A 20,546-nucleotide genomic window follows, 5' to 3' on the forward strand; every position below is an offset into this window, starting at 1 on the left:
TATGCTCTTCCCCACAAGTGGAAACATTTTCTCTCTATCCATTCTATCAAAACTTTTCATAATTTTAAAGATCTCTATTAGGTCACCCCTCAGCCTTCTTTTTTCAAGAGAAAAGAGACCCAGCCTGTTCATCCTTTCCTGATATGTATACCCTCGCATTTCTGGTATCATCCTTGTAAATCTTCTCTGCACCTTCTCCAGTGCCTCTACATCCTTTTTATAATATGGCAACCAGAACTGTACGCAGTACTCTAAGTGTGGTCTAACCAAGGTTCGATACAGGTTTAGCATAACTTCCCTACTTTTCAATTTTATACCACTAGAAATAAACCCTAGTGCTTGGTTTGCTTTTTTATGGCCTTGCTAACCTGTGTTGCAACTTTTAGTGATTTGTGTATTTGTATTCCGAGATCCCTTTGTTCCTCTACCCAACTTAGACACGCACCCTCCAAGTGATGTGACCTCCCTATTCTTCCCACCAAAATGTAATACCTCACATTTATCTGTGTTGAACTTCATTTGCCAATTATATGCCCATTCTGCAAGTTTATTAATGTCCTCCTGTAATTTGTTGCAGTCCTCCTCAGTAGTGACTATCCCCTCCCCCAATTTGGTGTCATTTAGAAATTGTGTTTTTGATTCCAAAGTCTAAATTGTTAATGTAAATTGTGAACAGCAGTGGTCCCAGCACTGATCCTTGTGGAACACCACTACCCACCTGCCACTGTGAATAGCTACCCTTTACTCCTACTCTCTACTTTTTGTCCTGAAGCCAGCCAGCAATTCATTCTGCTACTTGTCCCCTGACTCCGCATTCTCTGACCTTGTTCATCAGTCTATTACCAAAGACCGTTTGAAAATCTAGATAAATTACATCTACTGCGTTACCATTGTCTACTCTCTCTGGTACCTCTTCAAAAAATTGAATAAGGTTGGTCAACCAAGACTTTCCCTTTTGAAATCCATGCTGACTATTCATTATTATATTTTTGGTTTCTAGATGTTCTTCTATTTTCTCCTTTTGTAGAGATTCCATTATTTTTCCTACCACCAATGTTAAGCTGACTGGTCTATAATTCCCTGGAAATGTTCTATCCCCCTTCTTAAATATTGGTATTATGGTAGCTATCCTCCAGTCCTCTGGCACTACATCTTTTTCTAACATTATTAAATATGTGTAGTAATGCCTCTGCTATCTCTTCCCTAGATTCTTTTAAAATGCGTGGATGCAATCCATCCAGACTTGGGGTTTTATTCTCTTTGAGTTTGATTAGTTTATTTAATATATCCCCCTTTTTTATTTTAAATGCACTTATCTCATTACTAATCTCATCATCCAATGTCATGTCCACCTGTTCTGTCTCCCTCATAAATACTGAAGCGAAATAATTATTTAATATTTCTGCCATCTGTCTATCATTACCTGTGGTATTATCCTGTCTATCCCTTAATGGCCCTATTCCCATCACAACTTTTTTTTTATTGATGTGCCTGTAAAATATTTTGCTATTTTGTTTTATGTTCCTTGATAATTTAATTTCATAGTTCCTCTTTGCCTCCCAAATTGTTTTTTTGACTTCTTTCCTAATCTTTTCATTTTCTCCCTTATCATGCACTCCCCTACTGTCTATGTACTTAATGTATGCCTCTTTCCTTACCCTCAATTGTTTCCTTTTGGCTTTATTCATCCATGGAGTCTCATTATTGTTTAATTTGTTCTTTCCTTTCAGCGGAATATATTGTCCCTGCACTCTGTTGAACACCGTTTTAAATATTTCCCATTGCTGTTTTACATCATTGTTTGCCAATATTGTTGCCCATTTTTCCCCCCAAGTTCTATTCTTAGCCCCTCAAAATCAACTTTTCTCCAATCTATTAATCTGGTTTTCGTCATACTTATGTCCTTCTCAATTATCATCTTAAAGCGTATTATATTATGGTCACTATTGCTTAGATGTTCCCCATTACTAGAGCCAATAGTGAATCCTCTCTTGTTGGGCTTTTTACAGGAACTCTTGTAGGAACTCCATTCCCTTATCCCCTTTACCTACCTCTTCTGTCCAATTAATATCCGGGTAGTTGAAATCCCCCATGATTATGTTTTTTACTCATTTCCCTATTTTGTCTGCATATTTCTTTCTCCACCTCCTGTCCACTATTAGGTGGTCTGTAGACTACGCATATTAGAGTGATTGATCCTTTATTATCTTTTATCTCTATCCATATGAATTCTATTTTTGTGTTGATATCTGCATCACTTTTTTCTACTGCCATTATGTTATCCGCAGTATCCCCAGATCCTTTGATTTCTTTAGTGTCCAAAAATCGATCGATCTCAGTTTTGAATATACACTCGATGACTGAGCATCCACAGCCCTCTGAGGTAGAGAATTCCAAAGATTAGCAACACTCTTTAGGCTCTTAGAAACTAATAGTAAGATTGGGCAGAGTCAACATGGATTTGTGAAAGGGAAGTCCTGTTTGACAAACCTATTGGAGTTCTGTGAGGATGTAACTAGTGGAGTAGACAAAGGGGAACCGGTAGATTTGGTGTATTTGGATTTTCAGAAGGCCTTCGATAAGGTCCCACACAAGAGGTTGGTGAACAAAATTAGGGCACAAGTAATTGGGGGTACAGGAAACTCTCGTTTAAACGGCACCTAAATATCCGGAATTCTCTCTTAACCGGCAAAATTCATACTCTGAAAACAACACCTCAATAACCGGAAATGTTGCCGAGTCCGAGTCTGAGTCTCCCGCGGTGGCCGAGTTAGTTAGTGGGGGTAGTTCTCCAAACTGCCACTACTCAACTTCTTGGTGCTGTCGGAAGTCTGAACACCTCAATAACAGGAGTCTGACTCTTTGTTTGTTAAAAATAGCCTCGGTAGATAACCCTCTCCGTCATCCGGAATTTTTAATCAACCAGCACCATCCCGGTCTCGTCGGTGCCGGATACCAAAGAGTTTCCTGTAATGTACTCGCATGGATTGAGAATTGGTTAACAGACAGAAAACAAAGAGTAGGGATAAACGGGTCTTTTTCAGGATGGCAGGCTGTGACTAGTGGGGTATCGCAAGGATCAGTGCTTGGGCCCCAGCTATTCACAATCTATATCAATGATTTGGATGAGGGGACTAAATGTAACATTTCCAAATTTGCTGATGATACAAAGCTAAGTGGCAGTATCAGTTGCGAAGAGGATGTGAAGAGGCTTCAAGGGGATCTCGACAGGCTCAGTGAGTGGGCGAGAACATGGCAGATGGATTATAATGTGGATCAATGTGAAGTTATCCACTTCGGTAGAAAAAACAGAAAGGCAGAGTATTTCCTAAATGGTGAAAGATTGGGGAATGCAGATGCTCAAAGGGACATGGTAGAATTATAGATAAATACAGGCAGATAAGCCAACTGAAATGATGTCTAAAAGAATGAGCCCAATGGTTCCAGTTTTTTTTAAAATGTGGTTAAGCCACAGATTTTATAGAGGCACTTATTCCACAGCAGTGCAGATGAAGTAATCCCATGCCAAGTCTCTAATCTGGTCGAATGAAAAGTCTATCTGAATGCACAGCAAGAGTCCATAAAGATAATTGTCTGTGTGCAAGAACTCTCCTACTCATGCAGGTGAGGTGACTGAGATTTTAGGAAAGACAAAATATTTAGTTTGCAAATGCTTTATTATGCTAAGACAGTAGTGTTGAGGTTTGGTATGATAAATTAGATGAAACGATGTACTTAAAAGTCAGAAACGGGCCAAGAATTAAAATATGCAACAAAAAGGAAGCCACAAATGGCCAGTTTCAGAAGCACTTGCGATAAATGACAAATGGCCCAAGCTCATCATAATCTCTCTTGCGAACCCAGAGTTGCTGGAAGGATTTGAGAGAAGCCATGATGGAGCCTCCAAGCCACACGGAATACTTCCTTTCGGGTATGGAGTGAACGGTGGGATTCATACCTCGTTCCGTCTTGTTAATTTCTTTCTGCAGGCGGTCAGAGAACCCGTCGAACAAGGTGGAGCCTCCACACATGAGGATATTGCTGTACATGTCATACTTCAGGTTGCTGTCGCACATGTCCAGGCTGTGCAAAGCCAAGGAATGGATCCCAGGCTCCTTGGAGCCGATCAAAGACGGGTTGAAGAGGGCCTCGGGGCACCTAAACCTCTCCTTCCCAATGGCGATGACATGACCATCAGGTAGCTCGTACTCCACCAAGTACTCGTTGACATCAAGGTTCATGTCTTGCTCGAAGTTGACGGCCATGTAGCAGTACTTCTTCTTGATGTCCTCCACAATGTGGAGACTCTTCTCCGTGAACCTGTTGCCCGCTTCGTTGAGGAGTTTGAGCAGGTAGTCATTGAGGTCGGAGCCCCCGTAGTCAGCCCGGCCAGTTACATGGGGCATGTTGTAGCCCTCGTGGACCGGCACCACATGAGTGACTCCATGCCCACACTCTACCACCAAGCCAGTGGTGCGACCATAAGAGTAGAGAGATAGGATGGACTGGTAGACGATGTGGATGGCTGGGATGCTGAAGGTCTCGAAGAGGAGCTCGGCCATCTTCTCCCTGTTGGTGGTGGGACTGAGAGGAGGGTCGGCCACCATCACGGCATGCTCCTCGGGCAGGATCCTCATGGCCTTGTGGAAAATGTGTGCCCAGATGGCCTCTACCCCTTCCCAGTCCACCACGATGCCATGCCTCAGCGGGTTGATCAGCTTGAGGTTGGGTTCAGACTTGGCCAACTCGTCGCCCACGAAGTTCTCCTGGCGGTTGTCCCCAGTCTTGGCGCTCATCTGGATTGGCCTGCCCACCACCGAGGAGAGGATCACAGAAGGTTGAGGTTGGCCGGCGTACCCGGCCTTGCAGTACCCCGTCCCCAGGTCAATCATCACCGACCTGATCTCCTTTAGCACCCTCCCTGGTTTCAGGTGCATTGACTTGACGCTCTGGGACAACCTGGAAGTTGATCTCTGGGTTCTTGTGGAAGGCGGCGGTGTCCCCACCTTCCTGGGTAAGTGGACTACTGGTTTGGTAACCATCCTCTCTCTCTTCTGCTTTTCCTCCTGTAACTCACACATACTCCAATTTCCAGACAGCGGTAGCTGGCGAGACATTAATGTGGTTTCCTTGCGATAAGTTTAACCTTTTTGTAGGGTTAGCTGCTGTCTCCAGGGAGACCAGACACAACACATTGTGAGGTCATCTCGCCCTCACACCCAGCTCCTTCAGTGATGAGTTAATGTGCAATGACGCCCCGTTTTAAATACAAATATCCCCTCCTTGTGTCACTACTCATATCCAAATATGTGCAGGATTGAAATGCGGGTATAGATAAGATACATGAATCAATTAGGGTTGGATTTCCATCTCATTCCTCTCTTTAGTAATACGGATCTTCAGACTCCCTCCTTTGGATTTTCCTCAGTTTTGACTGCCCTTCAACAATTGTCCACGTTGTTCCTGATCATTGGTAGTCTTTTATTTGCACTAAAAAACATCGATTAATCCAATAATGTCAATGAGTCACCATAAATAATATGGCAAAGAAGGAACTTAGTGATAAATTCAGATATGCAATTATGAAGTAAGGGGAGGAGACTACAAATATGTCCATTATGTTTGAAACCAGACTTTTTTTTAGAGAAATGTAGTTAGATAGCCTCGAGGTGTACTGCCAGTACCACTCTCATCAGGGAAAGTCAGACTCTGTGCACAAGAGGCCAACCCATGGGGAGCGCTGCTCCTTGGCCTTCGATTGCTGATGGAACTTCTAACTTAGAAAACAGCTGACAGGACAATAAACTATTTCCCAGTATTGGAAACGTAAAAGCAGCCCAGTCGATCCCCCTGGGACGCTTTTTAAATTTGAAAATGAAAAAGTTGGCTTTGCACCCTTGCAGTCATACTGCTGATGGTGTGAAGTTGACACTGGAGGTGAGGCAGAATGCTAAGTGGCTGCAGCCATTCGATGCCACTACATAACATTGGAACGCCCCGATGGCTCGGTTGTGTACTGTGTTTTGTGGTTCTGAACTGTACAGACCAGAAAGTTCTTTATTGTGTTTAATAATTCCATTGTCCGACATCCAGTATTGGATGAGTAGAAATTTCCTCTCACCAAATATTTGGAAGACCGAAAGCATTGTCTTCGGTCCCTGCCACAAACTCCATCCCTCTCCCTGGCTACGGTCGAAGGCTGAACCTGACCGTTTGCAACCTTGGCGTCCTATTTGACCCTGAGCTGAGCTGCCTACCTCATATTCACTCCATCATCAAGACTGACTGCTTCCACCTCCATAACATTGCTCGTCTCCGCCTCTGCCTCCGCTCATCTGCTGCTGCAATGCTCATCGTTGCCTTTGTTACCTCTAGACTTGACAATATATATGTTCTCCTAGCTGGCCTCCCACCTTGTATCCTGTGTAAAATTGAGCTCATTCGAAACTCTGCAGCCCATGTCCTAACTCGCACTAAGTCCCATTCACCCATTACCCCGGTGCTTGCTGACCTACATTGGTTCCTGGTCCCATGGAATTTTGGGCTTAAATCACAGAGAAAACTTGCAAGCAGAAAAACTCTGAAATTTCTTCCTGATCTGTGCTGGCTGACTTTCCCCCTCCCTCTGAAATGACTGACCTCTGCACACCACCTAAGATCAGGAATTTATCATGATGGCAAATCTGTGAATATTAAAATGAGCCAGTCTCACCTAGCGGTTAGAATCATAGAATCTTACAGCACAGAAGGGGGCCATTTGGCCCATCATGCCTGTGCCGGCTCTTTAAAAGAGCTGTTCAACCTTGTGGTTGCAGGCGATTGTGTAATTTTATATTCATCATGTTTTTTTTTAAAGTGAATGTTAGTGACATTATTAGATACATCAAACCTCCTTTGTTCTTATTCTTGTACAATCTTTCGTGTTCACTCAAAAGCAATTAGCAAAACTCAAGAATATTAATTTCGTATTACAATCTAACATCACCATCTAAAACCAGCAACTGTCTCTATTTCTGTGTCTCAAATTTTCTCTCACTCTCTGAGGAAACAGATACTGAGAGTCTGACAGACAGGCAGATCTAGAAGCAGAGAATGTCCAAGCTCTCTCAGGTTGTTTAATTTGTCAAATTTTACATTATTTTTTTACTCCTAAAACAAAAATGGAAGTTCAATCTTTTATTTTTCAACTTCATAAAAACAAAATTAGCAATAAGGAGAAACTGTTTCCACTGGCAGGTGGGTTGGTAACCAGAGGACTACGAGTTAAGGTAAATGGCAAAAGAACCAAAGGGGAGATGAGAAGAATTTGCTTTACGCAGCGAGTTGTTGTGATCTGGAGCGCACTGCCTGACAGGGCGGTGGAAGCAGATTCAATAGTAATTTTCAAAAGGGAATTGGATAAATACTTGAAAAGGGAAAGACAACGCAGAGCTATGGGGAAAGAGCAGGGGAGTAGGGCTAATTGGATAGCTCTTAAGATTCTATTAATTTATGTATGAATCGCAGCAATTTCAATAAAATCACTTCAGCAACATGCCAACAGTGATTTTAACATTAAGAGTAAACAAAAAAAGATTGCGCAAGAATGAGAACTGGGGAGGTTTGATGTATCTAATAATGTAATTAACATTCACTTTAAAAACCACATTATGAATATAAAATTACACAATAACCTGCAACCACATGGTTGGCAGCTCTTTCAATTTGCGCACAGCAAGCTCCCTCAAACAGCAATGACATAATAACCAGATAATTTTTTTTTACTGATGGTGGTTGAGGGATCAATGTTGCCCAGGATACGGGGAAGAACTCCCCTGCTCTTCTTCGAAATAGTGCCGTGGGATCTTTTACGTCCACCTGAGAGTGCAGATGGGGCCTGGGTTTAAACATCTCATCCGAAAGACAGCACCTCCGACATTGCAGCTCAGTACTGTATTGGTGTGTTAGCCTGGATTTTGTGCTCAAGCCTCTGGAAGTTTTCATTAGAAGTTTATGTCTGTTTTTTATTGGTCCCTTCCTCACCTGTTCAGTTATGATTTAGTGGCATTTTATGAATATGAAATTTGAGCCATTCAATTAAATCCATCTACTCGTCTTGGTTCTGTAACCCTTAATACCCTTGCCTAACAAAAATCTATCACTCAGTTTTGACATTTTTAATTGACCCCCAGCCTCAACAGCTTTTTGGGGGAGAGAGTTCCAGATTTCCACTGCCCTTTGTGTGAAGAAGTGCTTCCTGACATCACCCCTGAATGGCCCAGCTCTAATTTTAAGGTTATGCCCCCTTGTTCTGGACTCCCCCACAGGAGGAAATAATTCCTCTCTCTCTACCCTATCAAATCTTTTAATCATCTGAAACATCTCAATTAGATCACCCCTTAATCTTCTATACTCAAGGGAATTCAAGCCTAGTCTATGCAGCCTGTCCTCATAATTTAACCCTCTTATTGTGTTGGGCTGAGATGGCCGAGATATCTGTGGCGAAAGTGGAGCGGAGGGAGAAGGAGATTGCAAAGAATGCCAGAGTATGCTGGAAAATTGGGTTGAACAAGGTTTCAGAGGTCGGGAAGAGCAAGACCATGGAAGGACTTGTAGATGAGGACAATGATTTTAAAATGGATGTGTTGGGAGATAGGGAGCTGATAAAGGTTAGTGAGGATAGCTGCATAAGGCAATGGGACTTAGTGCAGGATAGGATTCAGATGGTGGTGTTTTCAACAAGTTACAAATAGTGAAGGGCAGAAACTGGGAGTTCATCAGCTTCAGTGTAATTAAGTCTGGAGGTGATAAAGATGTGGAGAAGTGTTTCAATGGTGGAGGGAAGCGGGGCTGAGGTAGGGATGGAGATGGACAATGTTTCAAAGGCCTTGGCTAGGAGGTGGGGTTTGAAGCTCAGCTCAAGATCAAAGAGGCCGATGAGGTTGTGCACTGTCAGCCTGAGTGAGTAGCCAGGGAAAGGGATGGAATCAGGGGCTAAGATGTGGAGATTGTGGCAGGACATACTCCACAAAGGACACCCAATGAGGGGTGTAGCATTTGCACTTTAGTATTGCTTTTATTTACAAGTCATTATCACACACAAAGATAGTCAGATTACAGTATTATTGAAATAGTGTAAACTGTACTACATAAATCGATTTACTGCTTGGCAGCTGTATGCACATTACATGGACTTAGAATTAATTTTCCTTGCACTATAATGCAGTTAATTTGAGCATCATTTATCCAAATTGACTGTTTGACTGGACTTCCCAGCATGCCATGTATGTGTAATCATATCATTCCACTTTATAACAGTTTCCACTCTGAATTAATATAACTTAGTGTAGCACCACATTGCAATCAATGCATAATCAGTTATCTGAGTTATTTGGTTAGCCAAGCATGGATGTTTCCCAAACTGTTTGGATAAATGATGTCCTGTAGTGTAAAAAGAGGTCGTTTTGACCTTTGAGTTCTTTCCCCTCTCCATAACCAGAATTCTGCACGTATGTTTTATGGAATGTTACTTACTCCTAATTTGTTTGATTACCTTTGGGATAATTTTACATCTTCTGTATTTCTGGAACTGAAGGAAGGAAAACTGTGGGTGATATCCACCTGAATTTCCAATATAGTGCATGAAGTTTTGTGCCAGGAGCACTATAGATGAATATTTATCCCTTCCTCTCCTCAATGGCAGCAACGGATGCTGGGTCATGGCACAGGCACTGGTGGTCCTCCAGCATCTCATCCAGGTGGTTGTTTTGTATATGTGAATCTGACTGATTTACCATCAGGCTGGTCAATGGTGGAGGAAAATATGGCTGAACCTATTCCTAACACTTCAAGACAGGAGTTAATGAATTCCAATTAGGAACAGGAAATCTGGATCATCAACTTCAGTACTTGAGATTGGGAATAAAGTGAACACATGTGCTGCAAACTACGATGGAAAAAATAAACCCTCACAAGTAAGAAAGAACTTGCATTTCTATAGTGCCTTTCACAACCTCAGGATGTCCCAATGCGCTTTACAGCCAGTGAAGTACTTTTTGAAGTGTAGCCACTGTTGCAATGTAGGCAACGCGGCAGCTAATTTGCATACAGCGAGATCCTACAAACAGCAATGTGATAATGACCAGTGATGTTGGTTGAGGGATAAATATTGGCCAGGGCACCACGGATAACTCCCCTGCTCCTCTTCAAAATAGTGCCATGGGAGCTGAAGCATCCAACTGAGATTGGTCAAGTCACACAGCAACAACAACAACTTGTATTTATATGGCACCTTTAACATAGAAAAACATCTCAAAACATGTCACAGGAGTGTTATCAACCAAAATTTGACATCGAATCACATGAGGAGATGTTAGGACAGGTGACCGAATGCTTGGTCAAAGAGGTAGGTTATAAGGAGCATCTTAAAGGAGGAGAGTTAGAGAGGTTTAGAGAGGGTATTCCAGAGTTTAGGACCTAGGTAGCTGAAAGCACGACCACCAATGGTGGAGCGATTAAAATCGGGGTGCTCAAACTACAATGGGGAAAATAAACCATCACAAGTAAGAAAGAACTTGCATTTCTCTAGCACCTTTCTGGATGTCTCAAAGCGCTTTACAGCCAGTGAAGTACTTTTTGAAGTGTAGTCACTGTTGTAATGTAGGAAACGTGGCAGCCAATTTACACACAGCAAGCTCCCACAAAACAGCAATGTGATAATGACCAGTGATGTTGATTGAGGGATAAATATTGGCCAGGGCACCAGGGATAACTCCCCTGCTCTTCTTCAAAACAGTGCCATGGGATCTTTTACATCTACCTGAGCGGGCAGAGATCTTGGAGGGTTGTAGGGCTGGAGGAGGTTACAGAGATCGGAAGCAGGGATGGAACCTAAGGCCTTACTGCGTAGTCCAACACCAGCATTCACTCAATAAGCCATCTGAGAAATCCTACCACCCTTTTCTAGTTTTTTTATAACATTTAAAGTAAACTGTAATGAAATGCTACAGTAAAAGATGAATAGTAAAACCCACTAAAACAGTTTAAATTGTGACAGTATTTAAATCAGTACCATTGAGCACTGCCAGAAGAGGAGGAAACATCTAACTGGTGCAATGACCCGTCCATACTGTGAGCAGAACCCCTGGCTCTTTCTGGTCCTCTGACAATTCACATGCGTGGCCCGCAGTCCTACCATCCCCAAAGTCAACAGAACCCAATGGGATTCCAGGTGAAGCAAGGTATCTACTCTATTTCTAATCACATTTCAATCTCCATGATTATACATTTCAATAATCACACGGATTATAAGACTTTATTTTGTTTCCATAGTTTTAAACCTGTTTTTTTCCTGATTAAAATAAGTTACATTCAGCGATGGAAATCAACACTACGTTAAAAAAGACACAAGTGTTTAAAACAGCTTCAGAAACATTTCCGATAGATAACTAACGGTCCACGCTCGTCGTACTCCTTTTTGTTGACCCAAAGTTGCTGGAAGGATTTGAGACAGGACAGGATTGAGCCTCCATACCACACTGAATATCTCCTCTCAGGAATTGCTTGGACCTGGGGGTTCATATCCTGCGCCAGTTTCCTCAACTCCTTCTGGAAACGAACACGGAAACCGGAAAACATGGTGGAGCCGCCGCATAGCAGGATGTTCTTGTACATCTCCCCCAGCAGGCTACTGTCACACTTGTTCATGATGTTTAGAGCGATTGTGTGGAGCCCGGCCTCTCGGGAACCCATGAGTGCTGGATTGAAGAGGGCTTCAGGGCACTTAATCTTCTCCTTTCCAATGGTGATCACTTTACCATCAGGCAGCTCATAGTGCATTGCACATTCCTTGGCCTCGCCCCGCATCTCGGCATCAAAGTCAGTGGCAGTGTAGCAATATTCCTGTTTGATGTGCTCCACAATGTGATATTCGTTGGCGCATAACTTGTGCCCGTTCTGATTGATGAGCTTCATCAAATGTTTGGTTAAATCGCTGCCCCCGTAATCCACGGTGGCGGTGATGTGGGGCATGATGTAGCCCTCGTGGATAGGGACTACACAAGATGACCCATGGCCACTCTCCACCACCAGCCCACTGGTGCACCCATAGGCGTAGATGGAGAGGAGGGACTGCCTGGTGATGTGGATGGCCGGGATGCTGAAGGTCTCGAACAGGAGCTCGGCCATCTTCTCCCTGTTGGTGGTGGGACTGAGAGGAGGGTCGGCTACCATCACGACGTGGTCCTCGGGCCGGACCTTCAGCTCCTTCTCGAAGATGTAGGACAGGATGGCTTCGGCGCCGTTCCAGTCCACCACGATGCCGTACCGCAGCGGGTTGCTGAGCCGCAGCTCCATGGGTGCTCTCAGCTCGCTGCCCACGAAGTTCTCCTGGCGGTTGTCCCCGGTCTTGGCGCTACGTTGGATGGGTCTGCCCACGATGGAAGAGACGGTCACCGAGGGCTTGGGTTGACCAGCGAACCCCGCTTTGAAGTAGCCCGTCCCCATGTCAATCATCAGTGCCCTGACCTCCTTCACCACCCTGCCAGAGTTGACTATCTGGCTGTCCATTGAGGAGAAGGAGGTCATCCTGGGTTCTGATTTCACTGACTGCGTGGTGTTCCAGGGGAATTTCCTGCAGAGAACTGTCATTGGTATGGGGCACTTCATAATATGTAAACTTGATGACTTCATCGCTGTTTTTGTTATGATTATTTCCCTTGCACTTATAAAACCACCCTCTTTGGTGGTCACCCTTAGTTGTTAGATGGGATAACAATGCTGTTTCTCTCCCGATCATTACCTTTTATAGCCCTGCTGTTGCTGTTACTATGGGCGTCAGACAGGGGGCCATTATCAAGTCATATTACAGGTTGATCTGAGCTGTCTTTTGTTCACTGCCAAGTTGGCTTTGGTGATGAATTAACTAGTTGACGTGCCAGCGTGGAGTAGTGGTTGACAAGTTGTCCCATCATGTACTCGGAAGCCAAGAACAGCCCATCCCACACAAGTTGACACACAATACTTATTCTCCATACTAGTTTTGAGATAGAGTCATAGAGAGTTATACAGCACAGAAAGAGATCCTTCGGCCCATCGCATCCGCACCGGCCATCAGGCCCTGTCTAATCTAATCCCATTTTCCAGCATTTGGTCCGTAGCCTTGTATGCTATGGCATTTCAAGTGCTCATCCAAATGCTTCTTGAATGTTGTGAGGGTTCCTGCCTCTACCACCCTTTCAGGCAGTGAGTTCCAGATTCCAACCACCCTCTGGGTGAAAAAGTTCTTCCTCAAATCCCCTCTAAACCTCCTGCCCCTTACCTTGAATCTATGCCCCCTTGTTATTGACCCCTCTACTAAGGGAAAAAGTTCCTTTCTATCAACCCTATCTATGCCCCTCATAATTTTGTACACCTCAATCAGGTCCCCCCTCAGCCTTCTCTGCTCCAAGGAAAACAACCCCAGCCTGTCCAGTCTTTCTTCATAGCTGAAGCGCTCCAGCCCAGGTAACATCCTAGTGAATCTCCTCTGCACCCTCGCCAAAGCAATCACATCCTTCCTATAGTGTGGCGACCGGAACTGCACACAGTATTCCAGCTGTGGCCTAACCAGCGTTTTGTACAGCTCCATCATAACCTCCCTGCTCTTATATTCTATGCCTCGGCTAATGAAGGCAAGTATCCCATATGCCTTTTTAACCACCTTATCCACCTGTTCTGCTGCCTTCAGGGATCTATGTACATGCACACCAAGGTCCCTCTGATCCTCTGTCCTTCCTAGGGTCCTACCATTCATTGTGTATTCCCTTGCCTTGTTAGTCCCTCCAAAATGCATCACCTCACACTTTTCAGGGTTAAATTCCATTTGCCACTGTTCCGCCCATCTGACCAACCCATCTATATCGTCCTGCAGACTGAGGCTACCCTCCTCGCTATTTACCACCCCACCAATTTTCGTGTCATCTGCGAACTTACTGATCATACCTTTTACATTCACATCCAAATCATTAATGTAGACCACAAACAGCAAGGGACCCAGCACAGATCCCTGCGGTACCCCACTGGACACAGGCTTCCAGTCACAAAAACAGCCTTTGACCACCACCCTCTGCCTTCTGCCACTAAGCCAGTTTTGGATCCAATGTGCCAAGTCACCCTGGATCCCATGGGCTCTTACCTTCTTGACCAGTCTCCTATGCGGGACTTTATCGAAAGCCTTACTGAAATCCATGTATACCACATCCACTGCACTACCCTCATCCACACACCTAGTCACCCCCTCAAAAAATGCAATCAAATTAGTCAGACATGATCTTCCCTTGACAAAGCCATGCTGACTATCCCTGATTAATCCTTGCCTCTCCAAGTGGAGACTAATTCTGTCCCTCAGGATTTTTTCCAATAATTTCCCTACCACTGATGTTAGGCTCACTGGCCTGTAAGTCCCTGGTTTATCCCTACTACCCTTCTTGAATAATGGTACTACGTTAGCTGTTCTCCAGTCCTCTGGCACATCCCCTGTGGCCAGAGAGGTTCTGAAAATTTGTGTCAGAGCCCCTGCAATCTCCTCCTTTGCCTCACACAGCAGCCTGGGATACATCTCGTCCGGGCCTGGGGATTTATCCACTTTTAAGCCTGCTAAAACCGTTAGTACCTCCTCACTCTCGATGCTAATATGTTCAAGTATATCACAGTCCCCCTGCCCGATTTCTATGTCTACATTGTCCTTCTCCATAGAGTCATAGAGTTATACAGCACGGATAGAGGCCCTTCGGCCCATCGTGTCCGCGCCGGCCATCACGCCCTGTCTAATCTAATCCCATATTCCAGCATTTGGTCCGTAGCCTTGTATGCTATGGCATTTCAAGTGCTCATCCAAATGCGTCTTGAATGTTGTGAGGGTTCCAGCCTCCACAACCCTTCCGGGCAGTGAGTTCCAGACTCCAACCACCCTCTGGGTGAAAAAGTTCTTTCTCAAATCCCCTCTAAACCTCCCGCCCTTTACCTTGAATCTGTGCCCCCTAGTTATTGACCCTTCTACTAAGGGAAAAAGCTCCTTAGTATCCATCCTATCTATGCCCCTCATAATTTTGTACACCTCAATCATGTTCCCCCTCAGCCTCCTCTGCTCCAAGGAAAACAAACCCAATCTGCCCAGTCTCTCTTCATAGCTGAAGCGTTCCAGCCCTGGTAGCATCCTGGTGAATCTCCTCTGCACCCTCTCCAAAGCTATCACATCCTTCCTGTAGTGTGGCGACCAGAACTGCACACAGTATTCCAGCTGTGGCCTAACCAGTGTTTTATACAGCATCTTCTGGCTCCACACACAGATTGCCACTTTGTTCCCTAATGGGCCCTACTCTTTCCCTAGTTATCCTCTTGCCCTTAATATACTTATAAAACGCCTTAGGATTTTCCTTTATTTTGCTCGCCAGTGTTATTTCATGGCCCCTCCTCGCTCTTTAGTAAAGATCTAAACTTAATGAGGTCAGGAGTACATTAGAATTGCTGAAGATGATTCTGTTCAAACGGGGTTACTGTAGATCTGCTGATGGACCATGAGCTTCATATTATTCTGTTCCCCAGTTGAGGGGGAAGTCTTTGAAACTGTTTTGAGAGCTCTGATGGGTGAGCACTTGGAGGATATAACAGTACTATGATGCTGGATTCAGGAAAAAGGAAGTGATGTTGAACTAACTTGCTGGACATAGTGGACAAGAGGATTGCAGTTGCCATATACAGGACTTTCAGAACGTTTTTGATCACAATGGTAATTAATGGTTAAGGTAAGAAGGAAAGACTTACATTTATATAGAGCCTTTCACAACCTCAGGAGGTCCCAAAGCGCTTTACAGCCAATGAAGTGTAGCCACTGCTGTAATGTAGGACATGTGGCAGCCAATTTGCACACAGCAAGCTCCCACAAACAGCAATGTGATAATGACCAGATAATCAGTTTGTTTTAGTGATGTTGGTTGAGGGATAAATATTGGCCAGAACACCGGGGAGAACTCCCCTGCTCTTCTTCGAAATAGTGCCATGGAATACAAGTCACAGAATAGCAAGTAAATATGATGCTAATGTAGGAATTCGGGTTGACCTCAGCAGGTATTGGACGAATGTCTACTAAATAATCGAGTTCGACTTCAGGAGAACAATAAATAAGTTCTTTAATGCAGGAAGCAGACGAATTACAGCAGGTAAGTGAGATGGTTGCAGGAGAGCCGTAGAGTAGGTCTTTCCCCAGCGGGGACGCCGCGAGGACTGAGTCCGCAGTCCTCTGGATAGCGTGATAACGTCATCATGCTCGGCTGTGTTTTCCCGTGCTTCGGGCATCACGTGACCGTGTCGTGACGTCAGCGCGTTTGCCCGCGCTTGGGGCGGTCACGTGACCCGCGCCGATACGTCGGCGCGTTTACCCGGCACTGAGGCTGGCCATTGAGGCCGAAGTCGTGAGGCGCGGGAGCGGGAGCTGGAGGCCGAGTTGGGCCGGCGCTTGCCGCGGGAGCGAGAGATCGCGTCGCTCACGTCGGCTGGCCGATGCGGCCGAAGTCGTGGTAGGCCGGGCTGTGCCGGCGGCCACCATGGAAGGCCGAGCCGGGCCCGTGGCCGGCGCGCGTGCGTCACGTGACGTGACGTCAGTGCGTTAGGACGCGTCTTAAAGGGGCAGCAGCCCAAACAGGTAAGTTAAAGGGGCAACGGCCCAAACAGGTAAGTAATATACATACAGTTAGGTTAAAGTGAATTATGTACATTATATATGTAAGGGATACCCGGTGGAACCGCCACATGCGCCCCCCCAGAATTTGCTTTAATGAAAGTCCAAAGATGAGATGGTCTGACGAGCTGGTGGTCTCGGCGGGCGTGCTGTCTCGACTTGACGGGCCAGGTCTGAAGATGCTGGTCGTAAGCGGATCTTTACGCACGTCGTGGCGAATAAAACGTATCCGTCAGGCGAAGGACCGTGGAGACGTGCGAAACAGCAGGCCTTGTCAGAGTGACGGGCAGGTTGGGCGGACGCGGGTGATGGCTCCATAGCTGTTGAAACAAGTCCTTGTTCTGACGAACTCTGCAGGAACGCCAAACGAGCGATCCAGAAGGACTTGACAGGCGAGGTCGGTGAACTCGCCGACAGGTGAGCGAAACCTTCGGGAGGCTGGAACGCATGGAATGGGGCATGCCATAGTGCTACGACGATAACACAACGGAGGGTGAAAAGTTGCTGCGATGATCAGTGATCGGTAAGGACAGCAACTTTCACGTGGCTGATCGCGGCCACGAGATGCCCGTTGGACCCATCCTCGATGTTTGCAGCGTCAGGAGATGTTTGCGTTTGTTAAGGAGAAAACTGGAGAAAGGGCTGCACGTTGCTTCCGTGAAAATCGCTCACGGATACGGGGTCACCAATTGTAGTGTAGGAATTGATGAGCTCCCGTACTCACGTCGTTGGGTCACCAATTGTAGGAATTCGGGTTGACCTCAGCAGGTATTGGACGAATGCCTACTAAATAATCGAGTTCGACTTCAGGAGAACAATAAATAAGTTCTTTAATACAGGAAGCAGACGAATTACAACAGGTAAGTGAGATGGTTGCAGGAGAACCGTAGAGTAGGTCTTTCCCCAGCGGGGATGCCACGAGGACTGAGTCTGCAGTCCTCTGGATAGCGTGATGACGTCATCACGCTCGGCTGTGTTTTCCCGCGCTTCGGGCGTCACGTGACCGCGTCGTGACGTCAGCGCATTCGCCCGCGCTTGGGGCGGTCACGTGACCTGCGCTGATACGTCGGCGCGTTTACCCGGCACTGAGGCTGGCCGTTGAGGCCGAAGTCGCGAGCGCGGGAGCGGGAGCTGGAGGCCGAGCTGGGCCGGCGCTTGCCGCGGGAGCGGGAGATCGCGTCGCTCACGTCGGCTGGCCGATGCGGCCAAAGTCATGGTAGGCCGGGCTGTGCCGGCGGCCGCCATGGAAGGCCGAGCCGGGCCTGTGGCCGGCGCGCGTGCGTCACGTGATGCGTGACGCGACGTCAGTGCGTTAGGACGCGTCTTAAAGGGGCAATGGCCCAAACAGGTAAGTAATATACATACGGTTAGGTTAAAGTGAATTATGTACATTTTATATATATGTAAGGGACACTCGGTGGAACCACCACACTAATGTGTTTTAAAACAGGAAACAAAGGGTAGCATAAAAGTCAACTTTCAGTCTGGAAGGCAGTTACAAATGAGATTAACTGGTCTTGGGACCCTTGTGAATATATTAATTATTTTGGATGTGCATTGCATCTAAAATGTTGAAATTTGCAGATGATACCAAAACAGGAAACAGAGCAAATAATAGGGAGCAACACAACCAGATTGAGAAAGGTTTAGATTGTTTTGGTAGGAGCTCATAGATTTATTTTTCACCAAGATCGAAACGATCTGTTCAACTGCATCTGCAGCCTACCCCCTTGTTCACCAACCCAAACCTCCGAGAGGCACCTCCTTATCTTTGAATCCCTCCCTCGAGTTTTTCCCCCATCTCCCATGCCCTTTCTAAGCTCACCTTGTCCATGAGACCAACCTCTTGCTCTCTTGACCCCCCATTCCCAGAAACTGCTGACCACACCACTTCTCTACCTGGCTAACATTTGTAAATGGTTCTGTCTCCTCAGGTACTGTTCCCCGTCCCCACCCACCGCCTTTCAAAACAGCCATCATCGTCCCTTCCTCAGAAAACCATACCCATGGCCCCTCTGTCTTTCAAACTACTGACCCACCTCCAAACTCGTTTTCCTCTCCAAAATCGTTGAATGTGTTTTAGCTTCTTAGATTTGTGGCCACCTCTCCTGCAATCCCGTTTCAATCTTTGTAATCAGGTTTCCACTCTTCCTACAGCACTGAAATGTCCCTAACCAAAGTTATTAATTATATTCTGTGAGGCAGTGATACATTATCTCTACTCATTCTCTCTGTAGCCTCTGACATGGTTGACCACACCATCCTCCTCCAATGCTTCTCCTCTCTGATTCAGCTCAGTGGAACTACCCTCGCTTGGTTTCATTCTTATCCGGTTATAGCCATCACAACCAATGGCTTCTCTTTCCACACTGAGATGCCTACCTGCCACTGAAATCCTCGTCCGTGTCTTTGTCACATCTAAACCCAACTATTCCAAAGCTCTTCTGACCGGCTTTCTATCCTCACCCAAAACTCTGTTGCCTGTATCCAATCCTGTACCAAATCCTGCTCACCCATCATCCCATCCTTCTATGCTTCAGATTTAAAATTGCCTTGCCCCACCCATCTCTAAGCAATGCTAACCTTCCCCACCTCACCCCCCTCCCTCCACCCTTTCAAAACTCAATTTCTCAGACTCCAGCCTCTTGTGCAACCCCTTCCTTCACCCTACTATTGGCAGCCATCTAGGCACAAAGCTCTGGAATTCCCTCCCTAAACCAGTCACCTTCCTCTAAGACCCCGTAAAAATTTAACCAAGGTTTTTTGTAACCACTCCTACTATCTCTTTCTTTGGCTCCGCTTCCATTTTTTTCCATACGCCCTCTGTGAAACACCTTGGAACGTTTTTCTATGTTGAAGGTGCTTTATAAATGCAAATTGTTATTGGAAAGGTGACTCTTGGGTGCCAGAGTGAAATGTGGATAAGTATAGAATCATTAGTTATGGCAACAAGGAAAAGAGTATTAAATGAAACTCCTGCAGAGTACTTGATCAGAAAAGAGGTTCTTCGACAGCACCTCTCAAACTCATGATCTCTACCACCTGGAAGGAAGAGAGCAGCAGGCGGATGTGAACACCACCACCTGCAAGTCACACACTATCCTGACTTGGAAGTATATCGCCGTTCCTTCATCATTGCTGGGTCAAAATCCTGGAACTCCCTCCCTAACAGCACTGTGAGAGTACCTTCACCACACGGACTGCAGCAGTTCAAAAAGGCGGCTCACCACTACCTTCTCAAGGGCAATAAATACTGGCCTTTCCAGTGATGCCTACATCCCATGAATGAATTTTAAAAAGTCTATGGGTTATGGTGAGAAATTCATGAAACTGCGAGTCTAAAGAGGGAGTTTCAGGAGGCAACAGAAAATGCTGGAAATACTCAGCAGGCCAGGCAGCATCCGTGGAGAGAGAAACAGAGTTAACGTTTCAGGTCTGGGACCCAAATGTTAACTCTGTTTCTCTCTCCACGGATGCTGCCTGACCGGAGTATTTCCAGCATTTTCTGTTGTTATTTCAGATTTCCAGCATCTGCAGTATTTTGCTATCGTTTCAGGAGGCAGTTTAGCTGTGGCGGAGCTTCACAGTTGACCACAAACTTGTCTTCGCTTGCTGTCCACACATGCCCAGGAATAGCTGAATTGCGTTCAGAAGTAGGAACCCTGGCCCACAGCCACTTGCATTGCTTCTGTTGCTGCCCCAGCTGCGATCAGCTAATTTAGGAAGCTCAGACCAATAATTCAACTTGAGACCTTTCTGGTCTCTTTGGTGCTGCAAATGGCAATTCCTTTAGCCATTAGGTTACTGAGGGAGCTTGGAAATTCAATATCTAAATCAGCAAATACAAATCACA

The 20,546-nt window shown here is 45.6% G+C and overlaps 2 protein-coding genes across 2 annotated transcripts; both read right to left on the minus strand.

Moving 5' to 3' along the window:
• Positions 1 to 3,658: 3,658 nt before the first annotated feature.
• On the minus strand, positions 3,659 to 5,140 carry LOC147124749 (actin-like protein 7B). Its single transcript, XM_086003079.1, has one exon. The coding sequence runs from the start codon at positions 5,115 to 5,117 to the stop codon at positions 3,801 to 3,803; it is 1,317 nt and encodes a 438-aa protein (XP_085859205.1). The 5' UTR covers positions 5,118 to 5,140; the 3' UTR covers positions 3,659 to 3,800.
• Positions 5,141 to 11,034: 5,894 nt separating this feature from the next.
• Positions 11,035 to 12,732, minus strand: LOC147124750 (actin-like protein 7B). The gene has a single exon (XM_086003191.1). It carries the CDS (start codon positions 12,667 to 12,669, stop codon positions 11,404 to 11,406), a length of 1,266 nt encoding a protein of 421 aa, XP_085859317.1. The 5' UTR covers positions 12,670 to 12,732; the 3' UTR covers positions 11,035 to 11,403.
• Between the last annotated feature and the right edge of the window lie 7,814 nt (positions 12,733 to 20,546).

The sequence above is a fragment of the Somniosus microcephalus genome, chromosome 1 (genome assembly GCF_052327205.1).
Source record: "Somniosus microcephalus isolate GS21.2 chromosome 1, FLI_Smic_1.0, whole genome shotgun sequence".
Lineage (NCBI taxonomy): Eukaryota > Metazoa > Chordata > Chondrichthyes > Squaliformes > Somniosidae > Somniosus > Somniosus microcephalus.

Excerpts from the sequence above, each read along its gene's own strand:
- LOC147124749 (XM_086003079.1), bottom strand. The coding sequence starts at position 5,117 with ATGTCTCGCCAGCTACCGCTGTCTGGAAATTGGAGTATGTGTGAGTTA.
- LOC147124750 (XM_086003191.1), bottom strand. The coding sequence starts at position 12,669 with ATGAAGTCATCAAGTTTACATATTATGAAGTGCCCCATACCAATGACA.